The sequence below is a fragment of the Corvus moneduloides genome, chromosome 1 (genome assembly GCF_009650955.1).
Source record: "Corvus moneduloides isolate bCorMon1 chromosome 1, bCorMon1.pri, whole genome shotgun sequence".
NCBI classification, from domain to species: domain Eukaryota; kingdom Metazoa; phylum Chordata; class Aves; order Passeriformes; family Corvidae; genus Corvus; species Corvus moneduloides.
This window is the reverse complement of record NC_045476.1, coordinates 77,914,228-77,936,603: the sequence shown is the minus strand read 5'-3', so window position 1 is coordinate 77,936,603 and position 22,376 is coordinate 77,914,228. Positions and strand designations below refer to the sequence as shown.

The 22,376-nt window shown below is 42.8% G+C and overlaps 1 protein-coding gene across 4 annotated transcripts in view; it reads left to right on the top strand.

Annotated features, from left to right (window-relative positions):
- The window catches only part of ZCCHC2 (zinc finger CCHC-type containing 2), a 45,068-nt gene extending 32,681 nt beyond the window's left edge, over window positions 1-12,387 (top strand). For 2 of the 4 annotated variants that reach the window (XM_032117084.1, XM_032117066.1), the window contains 6 exons: window positions 1,478-1,613; window positions 3,108-3,172; window positions 4,051-4,145; window positions 7,034-7,162; window positions 7,862-9,370; window positions 10,381-12,387. In XM_032117084.1, the coding sequence (XP_031972975.1) occupies window positions 1,478-1,613; window positions 3,108-3,172; window positions 4,051-4,145; window positions 7,034-7,162; window positions 7,862-9,370; window positions 10,381-10,448 (2,002 nt within the window). In that variant the 3' untranslated portion in view covers window positions 10,449-12,387. Of the gene's footprint in view, window positions 1-1,474; window positions 1,614-3,107; window positions 3,173-4,050; window positions 4,146-7,033; window positions 7,163-7,861; window positions 9,371-10,380 lie in introns of all 4 variants that reach the window. The other 2 variants (XM_032117075.1, XM_032117056.1) reach the window with 1 other exon arrangement.
- The last annotated feature ends 9,989 nt before the right edge of the window (window positions 12,388-22,376 follow it).

The window sequence follows — 22,376 nt, the reverse complement described above, 5'->3', positions numbered from 1 at the left end:
TAGTCCTCTCTGGTTTGCATTATGTGTCTGTCTCCTTAAAATCTATACCTGTTGTATGGGTTGTAAAGAAATGGCACTGAATGAAACATTTCTGTTTTAAATATGCATAAAGCTGTTTCGAGTCACAAGCAGTTCATCTCAAAAACCATTGGTACATTGTGCATCTGTCTACCTCTTGTTTTCATTCAGTATTGTAGCCTTACTCTTGAAAAAAGTCCAAAAATTTACTGGTAGGAATGAGATCACACATATAAAATAAAAACTTTAGTAATATCACAGTTTCCATGAAATGACTGCAAATTTGGCAGTGAAATCATTTACCTCCACTTGGCAGAAGTTTCTAAAGTGACGTTGCTTCTATCTTTGCAGTCAGGGGCTTATGTCTGTCTTTTGGAACCTTCTTGGATTCTTGTCATTTTCTTAATTTTTTTTTTTCATATTCTGTTGTGTATCTTTTAAGTAGCTTGAGCCCTTACAGAGGTATTTGGTAAGTAGCTACTGGAACTTGAGCATGTCTTGTGCTTTCAAGTGTGCTGGATTTCTGCCATCATGGGAACTGAGTAACATTTCATATTGCAGTAACCTTCATGAAGCAGCTTGCCGACAGCCCTGAATTAAAAGACACTTTCAATTATCAGCATAAGTACTTAGATAAGGATTTAAAAGTGTTAGTGCCTTTTTTCTTTTTTCTTTTGCATTTAGCAGCAGTAAGGCATGATTTTGTATGAGACACAAAATGGTTATAGGTCCCTGTGCCCTACTGACTATCAGAACCCTGACTGTTTTTCCAGCAGTTTTTGTTGACTGTGGGTCTCAGACCTAGTTAAATATTGCTTCTGACCAGCTGCTGTAGACCAAAGCTTCAGTGGAAATCATTATGAAGTCCAGAGTAAATGCCAAGTGCAACTTCCAGCACTACTCAAAACTAGCATTCCTGAAGGTAAAAATGCAAAGCAAGATGACTATTTTGAAATTGAAACAAACACAGCTGCAGTATGATCTGTAGTAACTGTGTGCTCCTTTCCTTAAATAACTCATGAATTCTGAAATAGGGATTACAAAGTAATTCCAGTTTTGTCATTAATGATAAGAAAAAAGAAGATGAATTCAGAATACATTTCTATCTGGAAAATTTCCACACATGTGGTATGAAAATAGAAAAGTTTTTGTGTGTAGAAATATCCAAGGAAACTCTTCCCTCAATTATTATTTTCTACAAATTCTGTTGTTCTGAATTTTACATCAAGTTATAGTGGATAGTAGACAAATGAAAAAGGAACTCCAATTATGGTCAGATTATAACTTTAGAGCACAAGAATTGCTGTAATTTACATCTTTTAAATCTCTTGAAAATTCCTATGCTTTTCTGAAAGCAAAATTTCCCAACATGTTGCGAAACACGTATGTTGGTAAGAACAGCTTGCAGGTTTGTTGACATCAGCATAACTTTTGGGGCTTTTTTTTTTCTTTTCAGCAGCACTAGCAGTGCAAAGTGTTCTTCACTGGATAGCCTTAACATACAGCACTCAGAGCAGAATGGAGTAATGGACTGGAGGAGGAAAGGCTGTATTGTCCAGCAGCACCCAGAGCACTGTACTAACCTACTTGACCAGGTGTGTTGCTATTTTTTCTTCAAAGCCGTATTCTGAGACACTTGAGAAGACTGTCCACTACACATGATGAGATTTAGCTTTAAAAGATGAAAAGCCCTCCTAAAATTGTACAAAACAAGTGTTGAAGTTGCTACTGACTTACCTTTATTAGAAAACCCCCCATAATTCCTTACCACTGTCCCAGAAAGCTGAATATTTTGTTTATGAATTTGTAAATAAAATTCCCCAGGAGAATATAAGTAATCAGAAAAGCCTAATGTTAATTTCTAATCAGGCACTTTCGTGTTACTGTAGGTAGCATTGCCAAGCATTCCAGAATGCTTGAGCAATTTCTGTTATTGCAAGGAACAAACTAGAAACTGTATTAGTAGCTAAACTCTATTAATGCTAGAGTAGGTACAACAGGTTAAACATATTGTCTCTGCCTTACCTGTATGATTTAAGGATTAATCTTTGAAGAAAGCTAATAGTTGAATGCATATACACTTTTTGTGAGATTTGTTTCTCTTCAGTGCTCAATCTCATTGTGAATATAGGTAAGCAGAATAATTATTTATAAATAAAATTATCTACTACTGAAATTGGGGGAAAGAAGGTTGCGCACTGCTTATATATGAAAAACCCAGAATGTTAGAATTGCTTGATACTACTCTTATTTATGTTCAGAATTTGGCCACTGATCGTTACATGTGGAATAGCAAGCCAAACAAAAGTAGTTTCCTTATTTCATAAAGCAGGGTAATGAATTGAGTTTGGCTTCTAAACATGAAATGGTAGGCTGCATCAAAGCTTGAACTACTGCAAGCTTGAACCAAGGAAAAAATTAATATACTAAAGCAGAGGAAAAGCTATTTAAGGGAAGTCCAGATGCAGTGATTTGGACAGAGATTATTTCAGAGTTCTCATAAATTTTACTTCCTTGCCAAATATGAATTGTTAATAACAGCTAGAAATAGCATACTTTGAAAATGGTATAGGTCCTATGTTTTTTCTTATGTGCTTGTATGTTGTATTCTAGAGTTAGTTTAGCAGCTTAAGCCTCCAGTTTAAGGCTAGGTACCTGCTTGTCAATATGTAGAAATAATTTGTCACGTGTACTTCCCACACCCAACTATGAAATAATTCCATTTATATCAACAAATTTTGTAGCTCCTTAAGCCTGATGATTGACCTTTTTAGCAGGTATATGATGAAACACATTTGTTTTTATCCTCTGGAGGAAGAACAGCATGTAAACAATAATTTGATTGATATCTCTGGCATATTTTCAAGCAGGAATTTGCTGAGTGTTTTGCTGATACTGACGTAAACACAAGACACGATGCATTATTTTACAGGCTCAGATGCACTGAACAGGTGGTTGTTTGGGTGGTTATAGCACCTGTGAGCACACTAATCTTGGGCTTCTGAACCTGTCGGTCTAGAAGGGGGGTTTTTCTTGGCTTTCATAACACAAATTCTGTTGTTTGACTGGCGTCTGTCTTTTCTGTCTAGCACACAGTGGAAAAACGAAGTCTGTCTACAGTAAGCAAGAAGAAAGGAAAGCCACAGCTGGAAAAGTAGGTTTCCAATGTAACCGGTAATCCAGAAACAAAGTGTAATGCATTCACACTGATAAACAGAGTCTGCAATCAATTAGGTGCTTTCATTTGCTGTGGTGGGACAAGAGCTAGCATAGGGTGAGGCTAGGCTACATAAAAATCTTTATTTTATATTCTGTAAAGAAGTAACTTGAAAAATAGAATTTAAGTGAATGCATTTATTTATCAAAATATCACTTGTCATTTAACAAAAAGATGGAGTGGAAGTACATTCTTAACCAATACTAAATCGCCTTTTTCCCTTTATATTTATTTGAAAGTTAAAAGGTGTAAAGCTGTCCAGAACATACTGAAAATCAAATGAGGGTTGATGGCAACCTTTAACATTATGCAGTGTGTGGTAACTGGCTGAAATGTCTTATTGAAGATAATTTGCACATCAGAGGACTTCTGAACTTCCTGCAGGCTACACAACTCTGCACTGTGAGAAGTGAAAGCACTTCCACCCTTACCTAGTACTCTGCCTACTTCCAAGTTTCTGTCATTTTGTTACTCTGTACCCAGATGCTTTTATGTTAGACTGGTGTGGGTTGCATTACACACACCAGCTTTCAAAAATGACTTTACTGTCTGCTGCACCATTTCCTTTAGGTGTCTTTTCTTATACAGATCTTTATTCATAGTGTTTAGTAACACTGCTTGCAGCTTAGTTCCTGGTATATTGCAGCAGCAGCCTCTATTTAATTGTTTGTTATCTGAATCTGTTGTTATATCTATTAAATACACATTTCTGGCCTGGACTCACTGCTTTTGCTTCCAGTGGCATTCCATGTTCATTCATGGTTGGTTATTTGTGCTCACGCATTTGCAAAAAAGCCATGAAATTATTTACACAGGGAGAAAGCAAAGAAAACTGACTGCAGGTTGACTAACAGGAGCAATGGAGTTCGAGTTGCAGCATCACAGCACATCCGTACTGGGACAGCAAAAGGTAAGGTGCTTTTTCCAAAGCTGTTAGTAAGAAACAGAACTTGCAGATTTATTCGAGGCCTTCTGTAAAGGGGAAAGCACAAGTCTGAAAAATGTTCTGGTGCAAGTCAGCATATTGACAGTCTGATTTGTGCTTTGACTTGCTGTGTAGAACACACTAGACTCAATCTTCTGTATCCAATCACTTGGGGTGTTTCTCTTTGTGCATAGGTGGCAGAATATTGGTGAAGGTGGCAGAATACTGGTGAAGTCTCCATAAGTTGGCTTACGGGGTGGACCAATTGTTGAAACAGCTACTGTTGGGCTACTTCTATATGAAATTTAGCAGTCTGAGTGTGTGGAGATGGAGCATCTTGCCATTAGTGTTCTCTTTGCAGCCTACTAGTTTCTTCATCTGCTGTGTAATGGCCCACAAGGAACTTGTATAAAACCTGTGGTATGAGCCATTGATGCACTGTCGTGTTTAAACCAAGTGACCACTGAGCTACAACACAGAACTGTGTATGCTGCCCTAGCAGGGTTTTCAGGTTAGGGTAACCCTAAATGTAGTGTCTAGGCCAAGACTTGTGTATATCAGTCAGTTGTAAGACAAAATTATATTTGTGTTCCTTTAGTAAACTGAGTCTCCAACCTTCATTACAAATTTCTGAAGGTCTGTGCTACCCATTGACTTTGCCATCTTGATGTTTTCTAAATTCCCGGTATCAGCTGCAACCATGCCTCTTTAATATGTAGTACTCATGACAGAAGGTTGACAAAAGAGTTTGCCTTTTTCTACACTACCTAATTGGTATAAGTGTTGAAAGGACTCTTAAAATTGCCTTGTCTTTCTGTTGCTTCCACTTGCGAGTCTTGGTTAAGCTTTCATTCTTTCTTCTCACTGCTTCTTACCTTGGAGAGTTCCAGCTAGATCCCATTCTGAGTTACTGACATGTTTTATGGGCAGGTGTTTTTACCTGCTACAAACAGCATTTGACTAAAACTTTAAGAATTCACAGTCCACAAACATTGCAAAACTAGAGCAATTTTGGAAAGCTGTAGTTAAGGGCTGTTAAGCAGAAAGCATACTGTACAGCAGAGCTTTGCTGCATGCATTTCTGATTGATTACTGCTTTGTTGTCAGGCAAAGTGCGCTGAGCTTTTGTGAACTGACGATGACTTGAGGAGGTGATGCAGTGGTGCATAAGGGGAGACCTTAGCACTCTCTACAACCACCTCAAAGGAGGGTGTAGACCAAGGTGGGGGTTGGTCTCTTGTCCCAGGCAGCCAGCAACAGGAGAAGAGGATACAGACTTCAGCTGTGCCAGGGGAAGTTTAGGCTAGACATTAGAAAAAAATTCTTCACAGAAGAAGTGATTGGGTATTGAAGTGGTCTGCCCAGGGAAGTGATGGAGTCACCATCCCTGGAGGTGTTTGAAAAAAGACTGGATATGTGGCACTTGGTGCCATGGTTTAGTTGATAAGTTGGTGTTGGGCATAGGGTTGGGCTTGATCTCAGAGGTCTTTTCCAACCTAGTTGATTCTCTGATTCTGCAAAGTTAATAGGGAATACTTTTCCATAGGAGTTCTGTTTGCTCACTACCCACCACTCTACAGATGTGGAACTGCCTCCTGGTGACTGTTGGCTGGTTCAAAAAGAAGCTGTAACCCACAGAGTCTGGAAGCCGTTAAGTCCTGCTCAGAGATGAGCTTTCAACCCGCATTTAAACATCAAAATGTCCTTTGAGATACTTATTGGAGACATAGTCTAAGGAAAAAAATTCATGTTGCAGTCTGGATCTCTGCTAGGTTTATATATCCAGGCTTGATTTGAAATGCCCTATTTTGACTCTGTAATTCTTAACTGCATCATGTTTTCTTTCATTTTTTCCTCCTTATTTTGAGCTTGTCTGAAGCATCAGTTAGTTACAATGGTAACTTTGTGAGTAGCACTCCAGACTCCAGCTCTCAGTGATCCCAGGGCCACATAGAGGCTCCAGGTTATATTCGATGTTCAAAGTACTTGTTAAAATAATTTAAGCAATTATGGGTTTAATCCAGGAAATTATTCCAAGAATTGAAGCATTAAGGCAGCTTTTTGATGACCCATCTCAACCTGTTAAACTTTCAGTAGCAATAAAAAATGGAAAAAATGATTTTATTTATAAATTATTATTATAATAATTAGCGTTCTAATTTTTGTCCTGAAGTTTTGCTAACCAAGGTTTTGAGAGCTGGGGTTTCCGGGTAGTGTCTGTCATAGATTCTGAGAGAGGGTGAATTTGTCATTCTTCTTCCCCTCTGAGGCTGAATTTGAAAGCCAAACCATAGCAGCTACCCTGAATGCTGGTTTCCAGCAAATGAGTGTCCCGTGATCCATTCAGAATTTAGAAAACAATTTACCACTTTTTCAGTTCATCTCTTTTTCTTTAAACAGAATTTGTTGATAGAGTTTGGTTAAAGCCTGTTCTAGAAGAGTGGCTTGTGAAGTGGTGCATTGTTTTGACATGTCCCGCTGAGTTCGCTTTCTGCCTGTGCTGGTGTCACCGAGGAGCGCTGCAGCTCTGCCAGCGGAAATGTTGGGTCGCTACCGTTCAGAGGAAATTAGTGTTGTAGTACAGTCTGGTATAAACATCAAAGGGATCATTAAGGATCATCATTCTTGTCACTGATTTGCATAAATACCAATTTTCAGTACCATCTTCTTTGACACCAAGGATTCCATCATCACAAATTTAGGGACGAGACCAGTCCTCAGTGCTGGGAGTGGAAATGATAGGAATACAGGGGACAGATGCAATTAAGTAGGAACAGACAAAAGTCTCAACTAGCATGAGATGTGAGAAAACCAAAATAAGCTCACTTCCATACACTGAGATCAAAAATAAAACTGACAACTTTTATTTTTAGATCTGAATTTGGACGCTGGATCTGGTCATGATACGTGTGGAGAAACATCATCTGAAAGTTACAGTTCTCCTTCTAGTCCACGACATGATGGGAGGGAAAGCTTTGATAGCGAAGAAGAAAAAGACAGAGGTTGTATTTATGGAGAATATGCATGAATGCCTTTGTTCCTTGACTGATCTCTTTCTTGCCTTAATTTTAGTTAGTTTTTCAGTTTGATCAGCTACTTTGTTTTCTGAATTAGCCACTGAATACATTGTGCTTTGTGGATTTCATGACTGGGTGGTTCGAGGGCTTCTAGCACAGTTTAAATACCACTGAGTTTTAGGTTACTAAATGTATGTAGTAATTTTTTGGCCTCGGTGGTATAGCTCTTTTGAAAAGTTTCCACAGTACAATAATGTGGAAAACTTTGGCATGAAAGGGGCTGGGTTTATATCAAATTACGTGTGGCATGTCCGGGAGCTCTGTCTTTTTGTACTGGCAGTTTTTCACTCCTTCCAAATTTAAGTAGGCTGTGTTAATTTCTTTCTAGACAGATGCAAATTCCTAATTCACTCTGTCGCCTACTCTTCACATTTGCAGATACACACAACAGTGTATAAAGCACAGTAGCTAGTTGGGCAGGTGGATATAGGCAAGTCATGAAGATGGACCTAGCTTAATTTGGGTGAATGAAAAGAATATCAAAGTTGTCACAGTTTGGGAAGGCGTAACTATCATTCATGTCATCAAACTCAATAGGTTTTATATGGGTAAATGAGTCCCGGGCATGATTCTCTGATGCTTGAGATTCATTCTTCTGACTGACAAGTGGTTTTGTCCCTACAGATACAGACAGCAATTCTGAGGACTCTGGGAATCAGAATACAACCAGGTTTACAGGCTACAGTGCTGTCAGTTCATCAAATATGAACAAATCATCTGCTCAGATCTCTTCAGTGAATAATGAAAATGGGAGCCTTTCAGAAGATCCTTTGAATGCAAAGTTTCAGCATATTTCCTTCATGCCTGCCTTACACTGTGTGATGCACAGCACTGCCCAAAAGCCTGAAGCAGTTGTCCCGCCACCCATATCTGCAGACGGTAAAACGATGGGAATGCTGGTTACCACACCTGTTGCTGTCTCGCCAGTGAGAGAGTCTGCGAATTCCCCTCCTGCGGGAATGGGCCCAGTGACCTCTGGTGAACCTGAGAAACGCCTTGAGCTGATGGCTTCCCCTTTGCCAGTCCCATCCTCTTTCCTTCCACATTCTGTCCAGCCTGGTAGCCCTGCTTTGCATTTGGCAATACATAGGTTGAAAATCCCATCTCCACAGGGATCATCAGAAAGTTGCACAGTTAATGGACCACAGCAGCCGACAGGAAACTTAAGTATTGGATCACCAAATACTGCCTTTATCCCAGTCCACAATCCAGGTAGTTTCCCAGGATCCCCAGTTCCTACTACAGATCCCATCACAAAACCTGCGTCCCAGGTGGTAGGACTGAATCAAATGGTGCCTCACATTGAGGGAAACCCAGGAGCAATCCCTCAGCCTACCAATCTCAAGGTAGTTCTTCCAGCAGCCGGTCTCTCCACAGCAGCACCGCCACCTCCACCAGCTTCGTACGCTTTGCCAGGCAGCCCTCACGCTACCAGTGTGTTGCCCAACCAGAATACAAACGTGCTGAGCACTGGAGCAACTTCCTCACCACCTCAGTCCGCTGGCCTCGGTGTTGGTCAGGTCCAGTCCACTGTTCCTCCTGCAATCCCGACACACACGCCAGGCCCTGCCCCCAGCCCGAGCCCCGCTCTAACACACAGCACTGCACAGAGTGACAGCACATCCTACATAAATGCTGTTGGGAATAATAACACTAACGGGACAATGTTACCTCCGCAGCAGTTAGGATCTGGCCCTTGTGGTTCTTGTGGACGTAGGTGTAGCTGTGGGACCAATGGCAGCCTTCAGATTAATAGCTATTTTTATCATAACCCACTTCATGGACAAGTCTACAGAGTTCCATCTTTCTTCACTCTGCCATCACTTTGCAATGGCAGCTACCTCAATCAAGCACATCAAAGCAATGGAACACAACTTCCGTTCTTCCTGCCTCAGTCTCCGTATGCAAACGGGCTTATGCATGACCCAGTGATGGGGAGCCAAGCCAACTATGGTATGCAGCAGATGGCAGGATTCGGGAGGTTCTATCCTGTATATCCAGCACCTAACGTAGTTGCCAACACCAATGGGTCAGGACCCAAGAAGAATGGGAACGTTTCATGTTACAATTGTGGTGTAAGTGGACACTATGCGCAGGACTGTAAGCAGTCATCCATGGAGGCCAGTCAACAAGGTAATCATGATAACTCCCAGCGGACTTGCTTTTGAGTTTAGCAGTTTCTCTTTACCTTTCTGAATGTGCTGTTTCTGGTCTTGCAGAAAGGCGTGCGTGCGTGTGTATGTTTTGTGTAAATGGTTGTGCACTAGTGACCTGCTCTAAAACTGCAAAGTATCCTATCTCTGCCTGAAAATCTTGTAGAACAGTGCGAGGGAACGGGGTTCACAGCGTGAAGTTGAAAATGGGTATGATTCAGAGCTGGAAAGTCAAATGATACCAGTCCTAAATTGTCATTCTTTTTTCACCAGTTTGGTTTTGGCATTATGTTGAGACTTGCATGTTGTTTCAATTTTCCCATTCCCTTTCAGTGAGGTGCTTTTTGCGAGAACTTGTTGGCAAAAAGTGAAAGATACCGATTAATGTCTGTTATGACCTTGGGTTCCTAAAACTTCTGAGAATTGAAAGAAATGTCCATTTGATTGAAAGACTGCCCATTTGATATTTTAAGTTTTCTAGGGCTTATCTTTGCACAATCAGCCATCCTTCTGTGCCCTGTCATGCAATGCATTTAACTTTTCAGACAAGTTGCAGTAAAAAGGCAGAAACCAATTGGAACTAAGTATAAAAGGAATAGCTTCCATTTCTCTCTCCATCCAGAAGAGTGGGGAAAATGCAGGGTTTGCATCAAGCACAAGTTATTTTTGATTCTTGCCCTTGTTCCCATTCTGACTTTAGTAGTTTGATTGGACCAGAACAGGAGAGATAAACCTTGATGGGGACCATGTTTTCTTTGCATTTTTCCAGTAAAGCTCAAGTCCTATTATCTACACTCTAAATCTTTTTTTTAAACTTACAGTTCTAGCAAGAGGATGAAAGAAAATAGGATAAAGTCTGACGACCTACTTTAAAAGGACTGGAGGATGATAGTGCCTTTTGAAGAGCATGTCCATTTTGATACCTTGTAGTGGTTTTGTAATCCATTTTAATTGTGAGCAGTGACTTAGTAGTTCTCTTTCCTGTTTTAGGCACTTACAGACTGAGATACGCACCTCCCCCTCCCCCTTCCAATGATACCTTGGATTCTGCAGACTGAAACAAGTAAACATTGCCTACTTAAACTGAAGCTTGGGAAATTGGGGAAGGTGTGTGTGGGAGGGGGAGGTTGGGCTTGTGTTTTGGGACATTCCCGGTTTTATATTCTTTTGGAGTTTTTCATTGCTTTTGCACCTCTGTTCCGTACAAAAGAAGAAAGCTGAGTCCCTGGTCTCCTCCTGGTTCTACAAGAGGCTTGCGTAATGCATGTAATTCACACACACAGCCAAACAATCAGACAGAGCATTCGAACCATGCTTTTGCACTGAAGACTTGAGACATGTGCAATGTTTACTGCAGTTTAAAAAAAAAAAAAATTCCTCTGACCTCTGACATCACTGGTGGAGCAGCCATATGGTGAAAGAAGAAACTTGGTCATGTTCCCCACCACAATCTTCTTCCCTCCCTCCCTGTTCTCCCTATGCTGCTGTTTTCTTTTCTTTCCCTGGTTGTCCACGTGGATTCGTTGGACTTGCATGGGTGTTTAGCAGTTCATACAGACCCTGCCCGTACTCTAAATTTAATGCTCATGAATTGAGGGGAGATGTTCAAACATCCTATTAGCAGAGTCCAAAGGAAAACAGGATACTGTATGTGTACTACATCTGATAATAATACAGATACGCAGCTTTCGAGAGGCCCAAACAAATGAAAACACATAGAGCAGGAAGGGGCTGAAACTGTGTGGACTGGAACAGATTTAGAAAAATGAACGAGCTTAAATTGACAGATTTTTCTTCCCTTGTAGCTTTTTAGCCTGTATGTTCAGCAACAAAGGTGAAAAAAATGGTATGAATGTTGTACTCAGTGTGTTTGCATTTGTAATGAAAGTTGACGGCATTTTTTCCTTTTTAAAAGCTATTCTACATCGTGTCAACACAGAATGAACATTACTTGATTGAATATTTTTTTCCTAAACTATTACAGTGTTGCATTGTACTTAGAATGTAAATGTTTTATTTCAAACTGAACAAAAGCTATGGTTTTCTACAAAATAGTCAGGTATTAGTATTAGAACCTGTCTACCAAATAGAAAAGTCACTATTTTATAACAATTTACCACTATGCGTAATTACGGTATAATGTGAAAGACTGAAATGAGTGTTAAGATGGTATTAAACATGTCAGTATCATGAGTAAGTAAGTTTAATGCTGCTGTATTTTTTATTTTATTTTTAAAAGCCAATATATGTACTAAATTGCTTCCAGGTAATATTTGATTTCCTAAAGTGCACTGAGGTTATCTGGAAGACGAGTGTGTTTTTGACTGCTGCATTCAACACCGATGAACAACTACCACTGTATATCCATAGGGTTTGGCATTCCTCACAGTTCATGGCAGAAATGTTTTTTCTTAAAATCAGACCCAGTGTCCAGTAGAGGGATGAAATAAAAATCAATCTTTGGTTCAGCTGTCTAATAAATTGCTAAACAAACGAAAAACTTGAAGGAAAAAAAAAAGCTTGATTACTACATTTCTTCATAGGTAGCATTTATATTTATAGCACCAGTGTACATTTTGAAACTTTTTTCTTGGGGGGGGGGGGAAGGGGAGGGAGGTAGATGAAAGCTTTAATTTAAAAAAAAAAAAAAGTTTAAGTAGTAAATGAAAATTATTTTGATTAAAATTTTTATTTGATCTGGGTATTTTTGGACCACTTGAAATGAATGAACTGCGTTTGAGTTGAAGTGAGGGTGTTAAACCACCAATGGACTTGTATTGTGAATTACCTGCCAGTTGTACTTTATGGAACTTATTTTATGATTTAAAATACTGTACTGTAAATAGGAGGTATGTTACCTTCTCTTTATTTGTATGTTTACCATATACTTTGATATTTGAAATGTACTGGAAAGGTCACTTATATTTCTAGAAGAGATTGGATTTTATGCAACCTTTTTCCTTGAATTAACAGCAATAAAAAAAAAGAAAAAAAGTACCTGTGTGTATGTACTGTCCTTTATCACTGAGAATGGTGAATCACTGCTGCTGGGTGTAGGGATGGGATCATGGAGGGGTTTGGCAAGCTACCATTTTGGTTGGAATTTGTAACTTTTGAGACAAAGCCAAGAGTATTTGACTTAAACTGAGGTCAGTCTTGTGACTGAAGTCAAGTTGATTTAAGCTTCTTTAAGATATAGTAGAGCTCTTGGTAGAAACAGGTCATCCTTGTGTGATAGATCCAGGACTTGGACCGCAGCTCTTTCAGAACAGGTAAGCCTATCCTAACCTGATGGCTCCTGGATTTGGGCTAAAAGCTAGGTTAAACATGCTTTTTTTTTTTTTTTTTACTGCCATGCAAATAGTGTATCACCTATTCATGTAGTGACCAGAAACTGAGATCTTCTATTTCTAAAATAGAGGGAAGGGCAACAGGAGTTGCTGGGAGTAGGGAAGAAGCTTAGAAAAGTTTTCTTGATTGCAGGGCAGTTGAAGGGTCTGATAGGAATGCAGTGTCTGGATGTGCTCAGGTTGTACTTGGGCAGAAAAAGGTACTGAGGACTCTCATCTCATTCTGCTGTAAAGACAGTGTTTCTAATTCCTGCTGCTTAGCTGCAGCTTGTCTGTGGAGCCAAGGACCACAGAATATCATGCATTTTTATCCCAGATTACTCCCTAGAACAACCTCCTGGAGAGGACCAGTTGAGGGGATGAGGAGGCTGAAAGTTGCCCGTGATCCCAACTTCTTTCAGGCAATTCCCATACTTGTGGTCAGGTATTGAACCCAGGAGTCACACAGACACCATCACACAGCCTCCATTGCTGCAAGTGCTCCGTGTCCCTTCCGTGGACACAGGGGAGTGCAGATACCTGTCCAAGGAGTTTGTAAATTGTGATGCTACTCTGCAAATGCCATCTGCTACTTACAGTGCTGTCCTGAGTTGCTGGTACGCTTGTTTGCCTCTGTGCTGCAAGCAGTCCTGACTTCGACAGATCCTGGCTGGACTCAATTCAAAAGTGTAAAAATATGTACCCTATGGCACAGCAAACAGCAGGAACGCCTCATGCTTCTGATGCTTGTTTTGCTGGAGACCTGACAGCACTCGTACCTGGCTGTCCTCTCTGGCTGCACCACTGCTGGCTGTGCAATCAGGTTTCACTCCAGCTGCAGCTCCAGAAAGTCTGTCTCCTGCTGAGTGGCCTGGAAGCTGCTGAATGTCCAAAAGATAAAAGAGAAAATCCCACTGGCTGGTTGGTCTGAGCAGCTCTCTGAGCTGTCCAGGAGTGACTCCTGAGTACTGTGCTACTCCTGGTTTGCAATGCTGCTCTGGATTGGAACCATTTGGTTCCTAAAGCTGGAAGGAAAAATGAATGATGAGGCAGGCATGGGGAGGATTGGAAGGAGGGAGCATACGGGAGTGCAGTGATGCACGCTGCTTGCTGTGGCTGAACAGATGGCCTCGTTTTCCCAGCTAAGCGACCTTAAGATGGCAGGGATGGCCTAGTGCCTAGGTCTTGGCTTAGCTGATACCACTGGCGAGGTGAAGGAACAGAGCATCTCTGTGTTGTGCTAAGGCAGAGGGGAAGTAAAAAGGTGGGCAAAGGTACATTGAGAACAGCAGAACTTGACTGGTGCCAAGCTACTTCAGTTTTAGAGAGGCAGAAGTACCATAAGCAAAGTTTCAGCTTTGCTTATGTTGTGAGCCTCTGGCCGTGTGCTGGCCTGGGACTCCTGAGGCTCTCGTAAAATAAGTTTGCCTAAATTCTGTGCACACAAAAAAGTAGGTTTGGGCAACAAAGCATTCTGCTCAGGGCTGGTAACTGCTGGAGTCGGGCGCAATATATATAAAGGCCATGTGGACTGACCTTGTACTTGGGGGGAAGAAGAGGTGTCCTAAAGGCACAGTTGTGAGTTTATACTATAGCTCAAGTGCTGTCTCAGTTTTGTGGAACTAATCTATAGTCCCGTGCTCCTTGCAAAAGGGAGGGAGGAAGGAAAAGCACATTACGGAGCATTATGCTGGGGGAGCGTGTTGCCTCTCTGCCCATGGCTGCATTCCTCGACCACTGATGGGAGTAGACAAACAGGGTTCTCATTTTGGACCAGCTTTTGAGTTGAGAGCATCAGAGCCAAATTAAACTGTGCATTGTGGTAGATTAGAGATCAGAATATATGAACACTTATATTTGCTCAGGCTGAAGGGCCACCTACGCCTGCAGCCTCTCACCATCATTGATCAGTAGCAGATGTTTCAGAAGAAAGTACTTCTAACACAAAAAAGAGAAAAAGACAACTGGTAATTATTGCAAACGTTGCCTAGCAAAATAACGAGTGTCTGGTTCATCCTCACAATAGGTGGCAGCATAACTCCACCAGTGGAATACACGGGAACTTCTGATGTACCAACGTAAGATCACAGAAATCACAGAATTTTCTGAGTTGGAGGGGCCCCACAAGGATCATCAAGTCCAACTCTTAAGTAATCAAATCCATGACCTTGGTGTTATTTGCACCATGCTTTAACAACTGAGGTAATCTCAGATGCTTCAGCTTAATTTGGTTTCAGCATCTTCATGCCATCTAAGTAAGTTTTGACTTGTGACTTCGTAATGCTCGTTTCTGCTGTGTTTTTTCATGTTTATATGTTTTCTCACATGATGAGTGTACTACTTGTTGTCTCTCAAAAAAAAAAAGCATGGTAACTGTGTGGCCAGGAGGTTGAGGGAGGTGTTCTCCCCCTCTACTCCTCTGTGGTGAGATCCCAGCTGGAGTACTGTGTCCAGCTCTGGGACGGCTCCCCAACATAAGAAGGATGTGGACCTGCTGGAGTGGGTCCAGAGAAGGGCCATGGAAGATTGATCAGAGGGGTGGAGCGCCTCTCCTGTGAGGAAAGGCTGGGAAAGCTGGGATTGTTCAGCCTGGACAAAAGAAGGCTCTGGGGAGATGTTATTGTGGCCTCTGATACTTAAGGCTGCCTACCAGGAAGGTGTGTTTAAACTAAAAGAAGGATGATTTAGATTAGATCTTAGGAAAAAATTCTTTACTATGTGGGTGGTAAAACACTGGCATGGGATGCCTGGAGAGGAGGTAGGTACCCCATCCCAGGAGATGTTCAAAGTCAGGTTGGATGGAGCTCTGAGCAATCTGATCTAGTGGAAGGTGTTCCTGCTCATTGCAGCGAGGTTGGATTAGATGACCTTTAAAGGTCCCTTCCAACCCAAACCAGAGCTAAAATAGCTCAAGTGTCACAATGAATATTGAAGACCTAGAGAATTGCAGCTAGATGTGAAAGCTGTGTCTTAAGAACTGTTGAGGATTAAAATGGTTCTAGATACTTGCACTCATACAACAAGGAATGCTTTCTGAGCACTGTGGAGCCCTTTTTTTTTTTTTTTTTTTTTGAGAGTAATTCCTGAGGCAGTCTGGTTATCTTTGAGGATAATGTCTCTTACTTATCTCTCTCTACTTAGCCTGAAGGTCCACAGATCAGACATTTATCTGGAATATCTCATGCTCGGGAACATTTTGCCCAAGAGACAGAACATAATAAAACTTTTATATTTAATATTGATATGTGTTCCCTGAATGGTGTAAAGGGTCACTGTTGTATGAATTAATCAACAACACAAGGTACAAGAGCACAGGCTGAAAAAAAGTGCTGAACTTGGTCAAAGGAAAGCTGTATCTTAACCACTTGTGCATTCATCTTAGAACTTTGATCTAAAATGTCCGTTTCTTATTGACTTTTAAAGTATGCTTTTTTCCTGAGGCAGAGGATGTTGAAGACAGATACAAAGATAAGAATTAACTCCTACCAATGCTCATTGGTGTGACTACAGAAAGATGGGTATTGTTGCTTTAAAAACTTACTTGCCACTTAGCTTTGGTATTAAAATACTGCTTAGGAACTTCTTATGCAATACATAATAAAATATATATAATAAAATATTACATTAAAATAATCTTATTTTACATAATTTGTAGCTTGATGCCATTTCAACAGCTTCAGATTTTTTTTCTTGTTTTGACCAAAACTAAGATTTGAAACTGATGGCATGTCTAGGCTGAGTAAATATGATGTATAAAAGGAATTGTGTGGCTATCAGAATGCTCCTTTCCTTTCTTTAAAATGTTTTTTACAGGATATGCACCTGCCCCAGCAAAAGAGCAGACAGCTTAGCAGTGGCAAGACTTCTGGATCAAAACATCATGGGACTTATTTTAATTGCTCCTTTAAGACCAGATTGGTACATCTTGATAAGGACTCCTGGGTATTTCAAACCAGGCATGTAAATCCTGGCCTCTGTCAGCATACAAAATAAAGATCACAGATGAGAAGAGCAGTAACATGAGGAGAGGAGGACAGGGGAAAGCAACAGCAGCACCAAAAAAATAGGAACAGGCATTGTGGTGAGACAATTTCCACACGTCACTTGATTTCTTACCACAGCTCAGATCAATTTCATAGCACAGAACTTCAAAGAGCAACTGCACCAATTTGGTACAAAACCAGCTGAATTCTGCCTGTCACCACAGTGCAGTTGACCAGATCAGACACATAAGAGAGGAGATGGGCCCTTCCAGCAATCTGCACATGGCTGAGTTATGTGGCCAGGGGATAGACTAGAACAATACATTCAAAACCTTACAGTGTTGGTAATTGTTATGGCTACACAGAGCTAGCTAAGACACTCTTCTGGGTGTTGTCTCCCTTTGATTTGTTTTCCATTTCTCATTTATGTGTTTGCCTGGGATTTTTTTCATCTCACTTTTACCCTGGTTATCCTTTCCAAGTCTCTTTCCCATGTGTTAAAACCATGCACATGATGAAGGTGTTAGAGACTGTAATGTTACGGTTCATGGCTTAAACATTGTTGTGAAGGATTTGGAGGGCCATTTGAAATGCTTTAATCTGTGATATGCAAACTCCCAAATGATAGTACAACTTGCTAACTCAAAATAAAATAACCAGTGCAAGGGGGTAGCTATCCGAGTGCGAGCCTGTAAGTACCTGTCATTGCAATGGCAGCTAAACGGGAGCTGGGAGTTCTCACTGCACACTGAAACCACATTTTCCTTCCTTTCTGAGGAAGGATATCGCATTTCTAGCATGTTCTTAGTTTGAGGAGGCAAAGAATGGGATGTTAATTCAGAGTTAGGCAGGAAAGCAAATGTACTTGGATACTCTACAACTAAAGCTTGATTCCCAAAGGCTGTCATGCCTCCAGCACCACTGGGAAGAGCAGCTGCCCTTTGTCCAAGCCAGAGATGTCTAGCCAAGTTGCTGGAGACTAACAACAGCACTTTCCTTAGTTTTGTTCTTGACTGTGGAAGGGAATATTGTAATGATTTTATTGCCATCTATTGCCAGCAGGTTCCTAGTGCCGCTGCCTGCATGGGACAACTGGTGGGAAGGTGCTGTGCTTCACTGCCCAGTGCAGACCTGGCAGGAGCAGGGCACTCATCTCCTGATCAGTGCTCTGCCTTCGGGCTCAGGATGCAGGGCCTGCTGCCCAACACCTGGCACGGGAGCTTGAAGACAGAGAATGCTGATGTTCAGTTTCTGGAGCTTTTTCAGGCACCTGTGTGAGCCGTGTTTTCATTTGCACCAACAGCCCCATCAGCAAAGACAACAGAAGCAGGAGATGTTTAGTTCACTTCAGCAGGGACCAGGGACTATCCTGTGGCTGGCAGGGTACATCTCAACCTGCATTTAGCTGGTGACCTGCCCTCACCTCCCTGCTCTTTCCAGAGCACCTGGGACCCCCGCGGGAAGGGGGATGCCACCTCCTGGCCAGTGGCAGGTGACATGCACAGCACTAGAGAGCTTCAGAGCAAGTTTTTGTTTGCACATGGGTGGGGGTGAGTTTCCTGCTGCTCCTGCTGGCAGAGGAGTGGGTGCTCTGATCAGGAGCCACAAGGGGCCAGGACTGCTTGCTGATGGTCTGTGCTGCAGAAGCTTCATTTACAAACTTCAATTGTTTTTGCTTTTCAATCTATTTTAAAAGCACCTAGCTGTAGTCTTCTTGCTAGAAAGTAGAGCCTGGGTTGGGACACAGTAGGTGGAGCCAGCCTGACATTTCCAATGGTGTGTATAGCCAGAGCATGGGCACCTAGAAAGTTTAATCATTTATTTGGGCACTTATTTTTTTTATTTCCCCAAAACCCCTTCTTGATTAATGCCTTCAAGTTTCGTCTTTCAGCTCTTCAGTGCACATCTTTAACCAGTTTTTGACAACTTCCATATTCAAAAGACTTTAGTGCTTCAGGCTTTCTCAGTCAGAGGGAAGGCAATGGGAGTCCTCTTCCCTCCCCACTGGGCATTGTCACTCACCCCGTATTTTTCAGCCTTTTAATGTTTGGAAATGTATCTAGTTTCCTTCTGAACTCTTTAAAGCTCCTTACTTCAATGACAGACATGGGTAACACATTCCATATGCTCTCTTCCCTTTGGTCCATGAGCTCTTCCTGTCTGTCTCTGGTGGAGGGACATGCCAGGCTCCTCCTGTTGCCACTTAAAATCTGGGAAGCACCCTTGGTTCTTTAATAAAATTAAACAAAATTAATTTTGCTTCAAACGCTCTCTCTCTCTCTCGCCGCACGCAGCCTCGCTGTGCTCTGCTTAGGTGTTTGAGTATTGTGCCGTATGTTCCATCCATGCCAGGATATTATTTTTACAGCTGGCCATGCCTTTGATACAAGGAAACATGAGAGTTTAAAGGCTGGAGAGGGAGGGATGGCGGGGGAGCCACGGCAGCTGCCTGCGCTATCCCCGAGTGGGAGTTGAGCTGCATAGAGCAGAGCACCAGCGGGGTGGCTGCTCCTCGGCAAAGGATGAGGGGAAAACAAGCCAAAGCTGATGCAGAAATGAATAGCTGGGCCTTGGGAGCACTAATGGGCCTTAATGAGCCTGCCCAGCCTCTCCTGGGCCCAAGCAGCCCCAGTTCAGCTCAGCCAGAGGCTTTGGTGCTGGCTGGTCGGTGCTGGCTGTGTGCCTCATCCCAGCTAAGTGCTGGCCGGGTCTTCCCAGGTGGGTCTCAGGCCCATATTTTGGTATCTTCCTCTCCGGCTGCTCCTGCCCAGACCTCTGGGTGGTCCTTGGACCTGCCCCATTGCTGCTCTTGGGCTGGGGCTGTTGATGGACCAGTATCCAACTGCTGGCTCTGCTGGGGGGCTGTGGGGAGGCCAGGGTCCCTCTCCCTCGTGGGGCAGCCTCACGGTCCTGTATCCCCCTGGCAAGCATCTCTTCATCTCAACTGAGGTCCTTTCTGCAATGTGCTGTCTTAAAACCCCTCCCAGGTAAGTCATGGTTTCCTTCTCATGGGTTCTGTATCAGCTGTGGACTGAAAAACATCAGGTGGCAAATAAAGATGGAGTTCACCCAGTTTGCAGAGACACTATTTCAAGTGCTTGACAACTGCAGCAAGGCCAAAGAGCAAAATACAGCTGGAAGAGGGAAGAAGAGATGGAAAGACTCAACCTAAAATGTAGCCAGTAGAGTCACTAAATACTGTGTATTTAAAGCTGGTTCCCAGGTACTCTGGAACTGATTTCTGTCATGCAACAAATGGAGAGCCAAAGGAACCTGGTGCTGGTTGAGCCGGCTGGGGCACTCCAGCGAAGCAAACGGGGCTTTGCAGCCACACTTCCACACAAAGTGTTTTTGCAGCAGGAAGCCATCAAACTCTGTGGTTATGGATTTCACTGCTCACTTGAGACCTATTAAAATAAGTTATTACATTGTGTCCCTGAGGCAGCAGGGACAGGTGAAAGAGGGCAGATTCGGCATCAGACTGCAGCTGCCTTATCAAAGAAAGCAAAATAAATTTCTCTAGTTTACAGATACTGTAGTCCCAGCTAAAAACTCACTTGCCTGCGCTTGTCAGCACTCAGGGTCTAAAAGGTCATTTTTCCTTCCCTGAGACAAGGAGCAGTGACAATCCTGTGGTGCTGCCTCACAAATATGAATGCAAATGCGTTGAGTGGTGGTTGTTTTATTTCCAGAGAGTTCCAATCATACAGGCTCCTTGTTCCCAGTCTAGGGCTTTGCCTGCCCTTTGTTTTATCTGTGGAGAACAGAGTAGCTCTGGCTGGGCTCTCACCAGTGGCGTGTGCAATAGTGTGAGGAGCAACCTGGGCTCAGCTGGGCACACTTATCCAAACGGAAAAAAAGGTCATTTTCCCCTTCATCTCCACTTCCATTGTGCTACCTCTGTTGGGTCTCATCTAACTTTTGGCCACAAACCATACTGTACTACCACTTCCCATGTTCTTGCCTCTCACAGTGAGGCAATGGGATCAGACACAAAATCCCTGCTTCCAGGCCTGATGCTGGGTGCATTGGACAACACTTTCTCCTCCCGGTTATGCCATTTTCCTGTGGTTTCCCTCCATTTCATCTCCCTGTGAGTCTCATATGCTGCTGTTTGTCTGCCTCAGTGTGTCCACAAAGACCTTGCTCCATCCTGTTGTTTTGGGTTTCACTGGCTGTAAGTTATTTCTCTTTTAATTAGTTTATGTATTTTCATTCTGTGTTGTTTATGATAGCAACATGTTCTGTTTGGATAATGCCGTGTTTCGGCTCAAAGACCTTTAAAAGTTCAAAAAATGTAGTTGGAGACAAACTCTCTCTGCAGATTCAATTTCTTCTGAACATCAAGCAGATTGCCCTTGTCTTCACACCCATGGGGAGCGTCAGCTGCAGTGGGGAGACAAGGCCTGCCCATGTCCAGGACATGGGGCACTGGACAGGAGAGTCGCTGCTGTTTCTGTCCCTTGTGGAATTGAAGTGGAAACTCGGGCGTAGGCAAGGTGGTCACTTCAGTGGTCACTGGAGCTAAGTGGGTGGCAGGAGGGTGGCTGAGCTCTAGATTGGCATGGCACATGGTGGAAGTACATATGTGTTCTGGATCCTTCTGCTGCCCAGGGGCCAAAGCAGGGCTGAACTTGGCTGTGCTACAGCCCAGGAGAAACATGAGGCTTGGGCCTGAGCACTGGTGGAAATCTCACCCAGCACAACAGGCCTCAGCAGCTCAGCAGTGCCCTTGTCCTGCTTCCTCTGCCTGGAAACTGGCTTCTTGTCCTCCCTGAGGTGCTTGGGCCATCTGCTTGGGCCAAAGGACCTCTGAAGCCACCACCACCATTGAGGGTTGAGGTTGTCCTTCCTTGCCAGGCGTATCTCTTTCTTCTGTTTTAAACAAAACCACAACTTGTGGTTCAAACCAACAAGATAGGCTGAGAGTGCTTCTCCTTTCCTCTGAAATTTCACATCCTTGTGCTGAAGTGACAGCTGAAAAGAGAACAGCAGCAAAAGGCTTCCAGATGAATGTACGTGGAAAAATCACAAGCCAAGCACCGAGGTTCACCCCCTCCCTGTCCCTGCCTTCAAGGCTTTTGCTTGTGTGTCTCAATGGTTCTTGTGGATCCCTTCCAACTCAGAATATTCTCTGTCTCCAGCAGCTCCCAGTGAATGCTGGTGAGGTGGGAATATGTCTCCATCTCCTGCCCCAACCCAGCCATTGCTGCTGGGCCTTAGATGTCCCACAGGACTGTGCTTCAGCTGGTGGCCTTTCATTCCCACCGCTGATACAAATGTCCTCTTTAGGCAGGCAGAACAAGAACTATAGGACACCCCCCTTTGAGATTCATCTTTGCAATTCCTTGATAAACTGCTGTCTCCTCCTGTCCTCCTTAATGCTCTGTTATTGTTGTAGGCAGGGGCCTTGATTCAAGTAGCCCATGTGTAGATGTCTAGCACCGTTTGAGGAACCTTGGTACATCCCAACAGGCTTCCAGCTGCCTCTCCAGGCATGTGGATGTCTCCTGTAGGTCTTGAACCTTATTTTCTATCTCTGCATTGCTGCCACAAGTAGCTGTGGGTGGCTCTGGTGGCAGTGAGAGACCCAGGTGCAGGCAGCTGAAGGAGGTTCTTGCTGCACGGTCTTTGCAGGGGGACCAATGGACAAAGTGATTGACTATCAACCGAT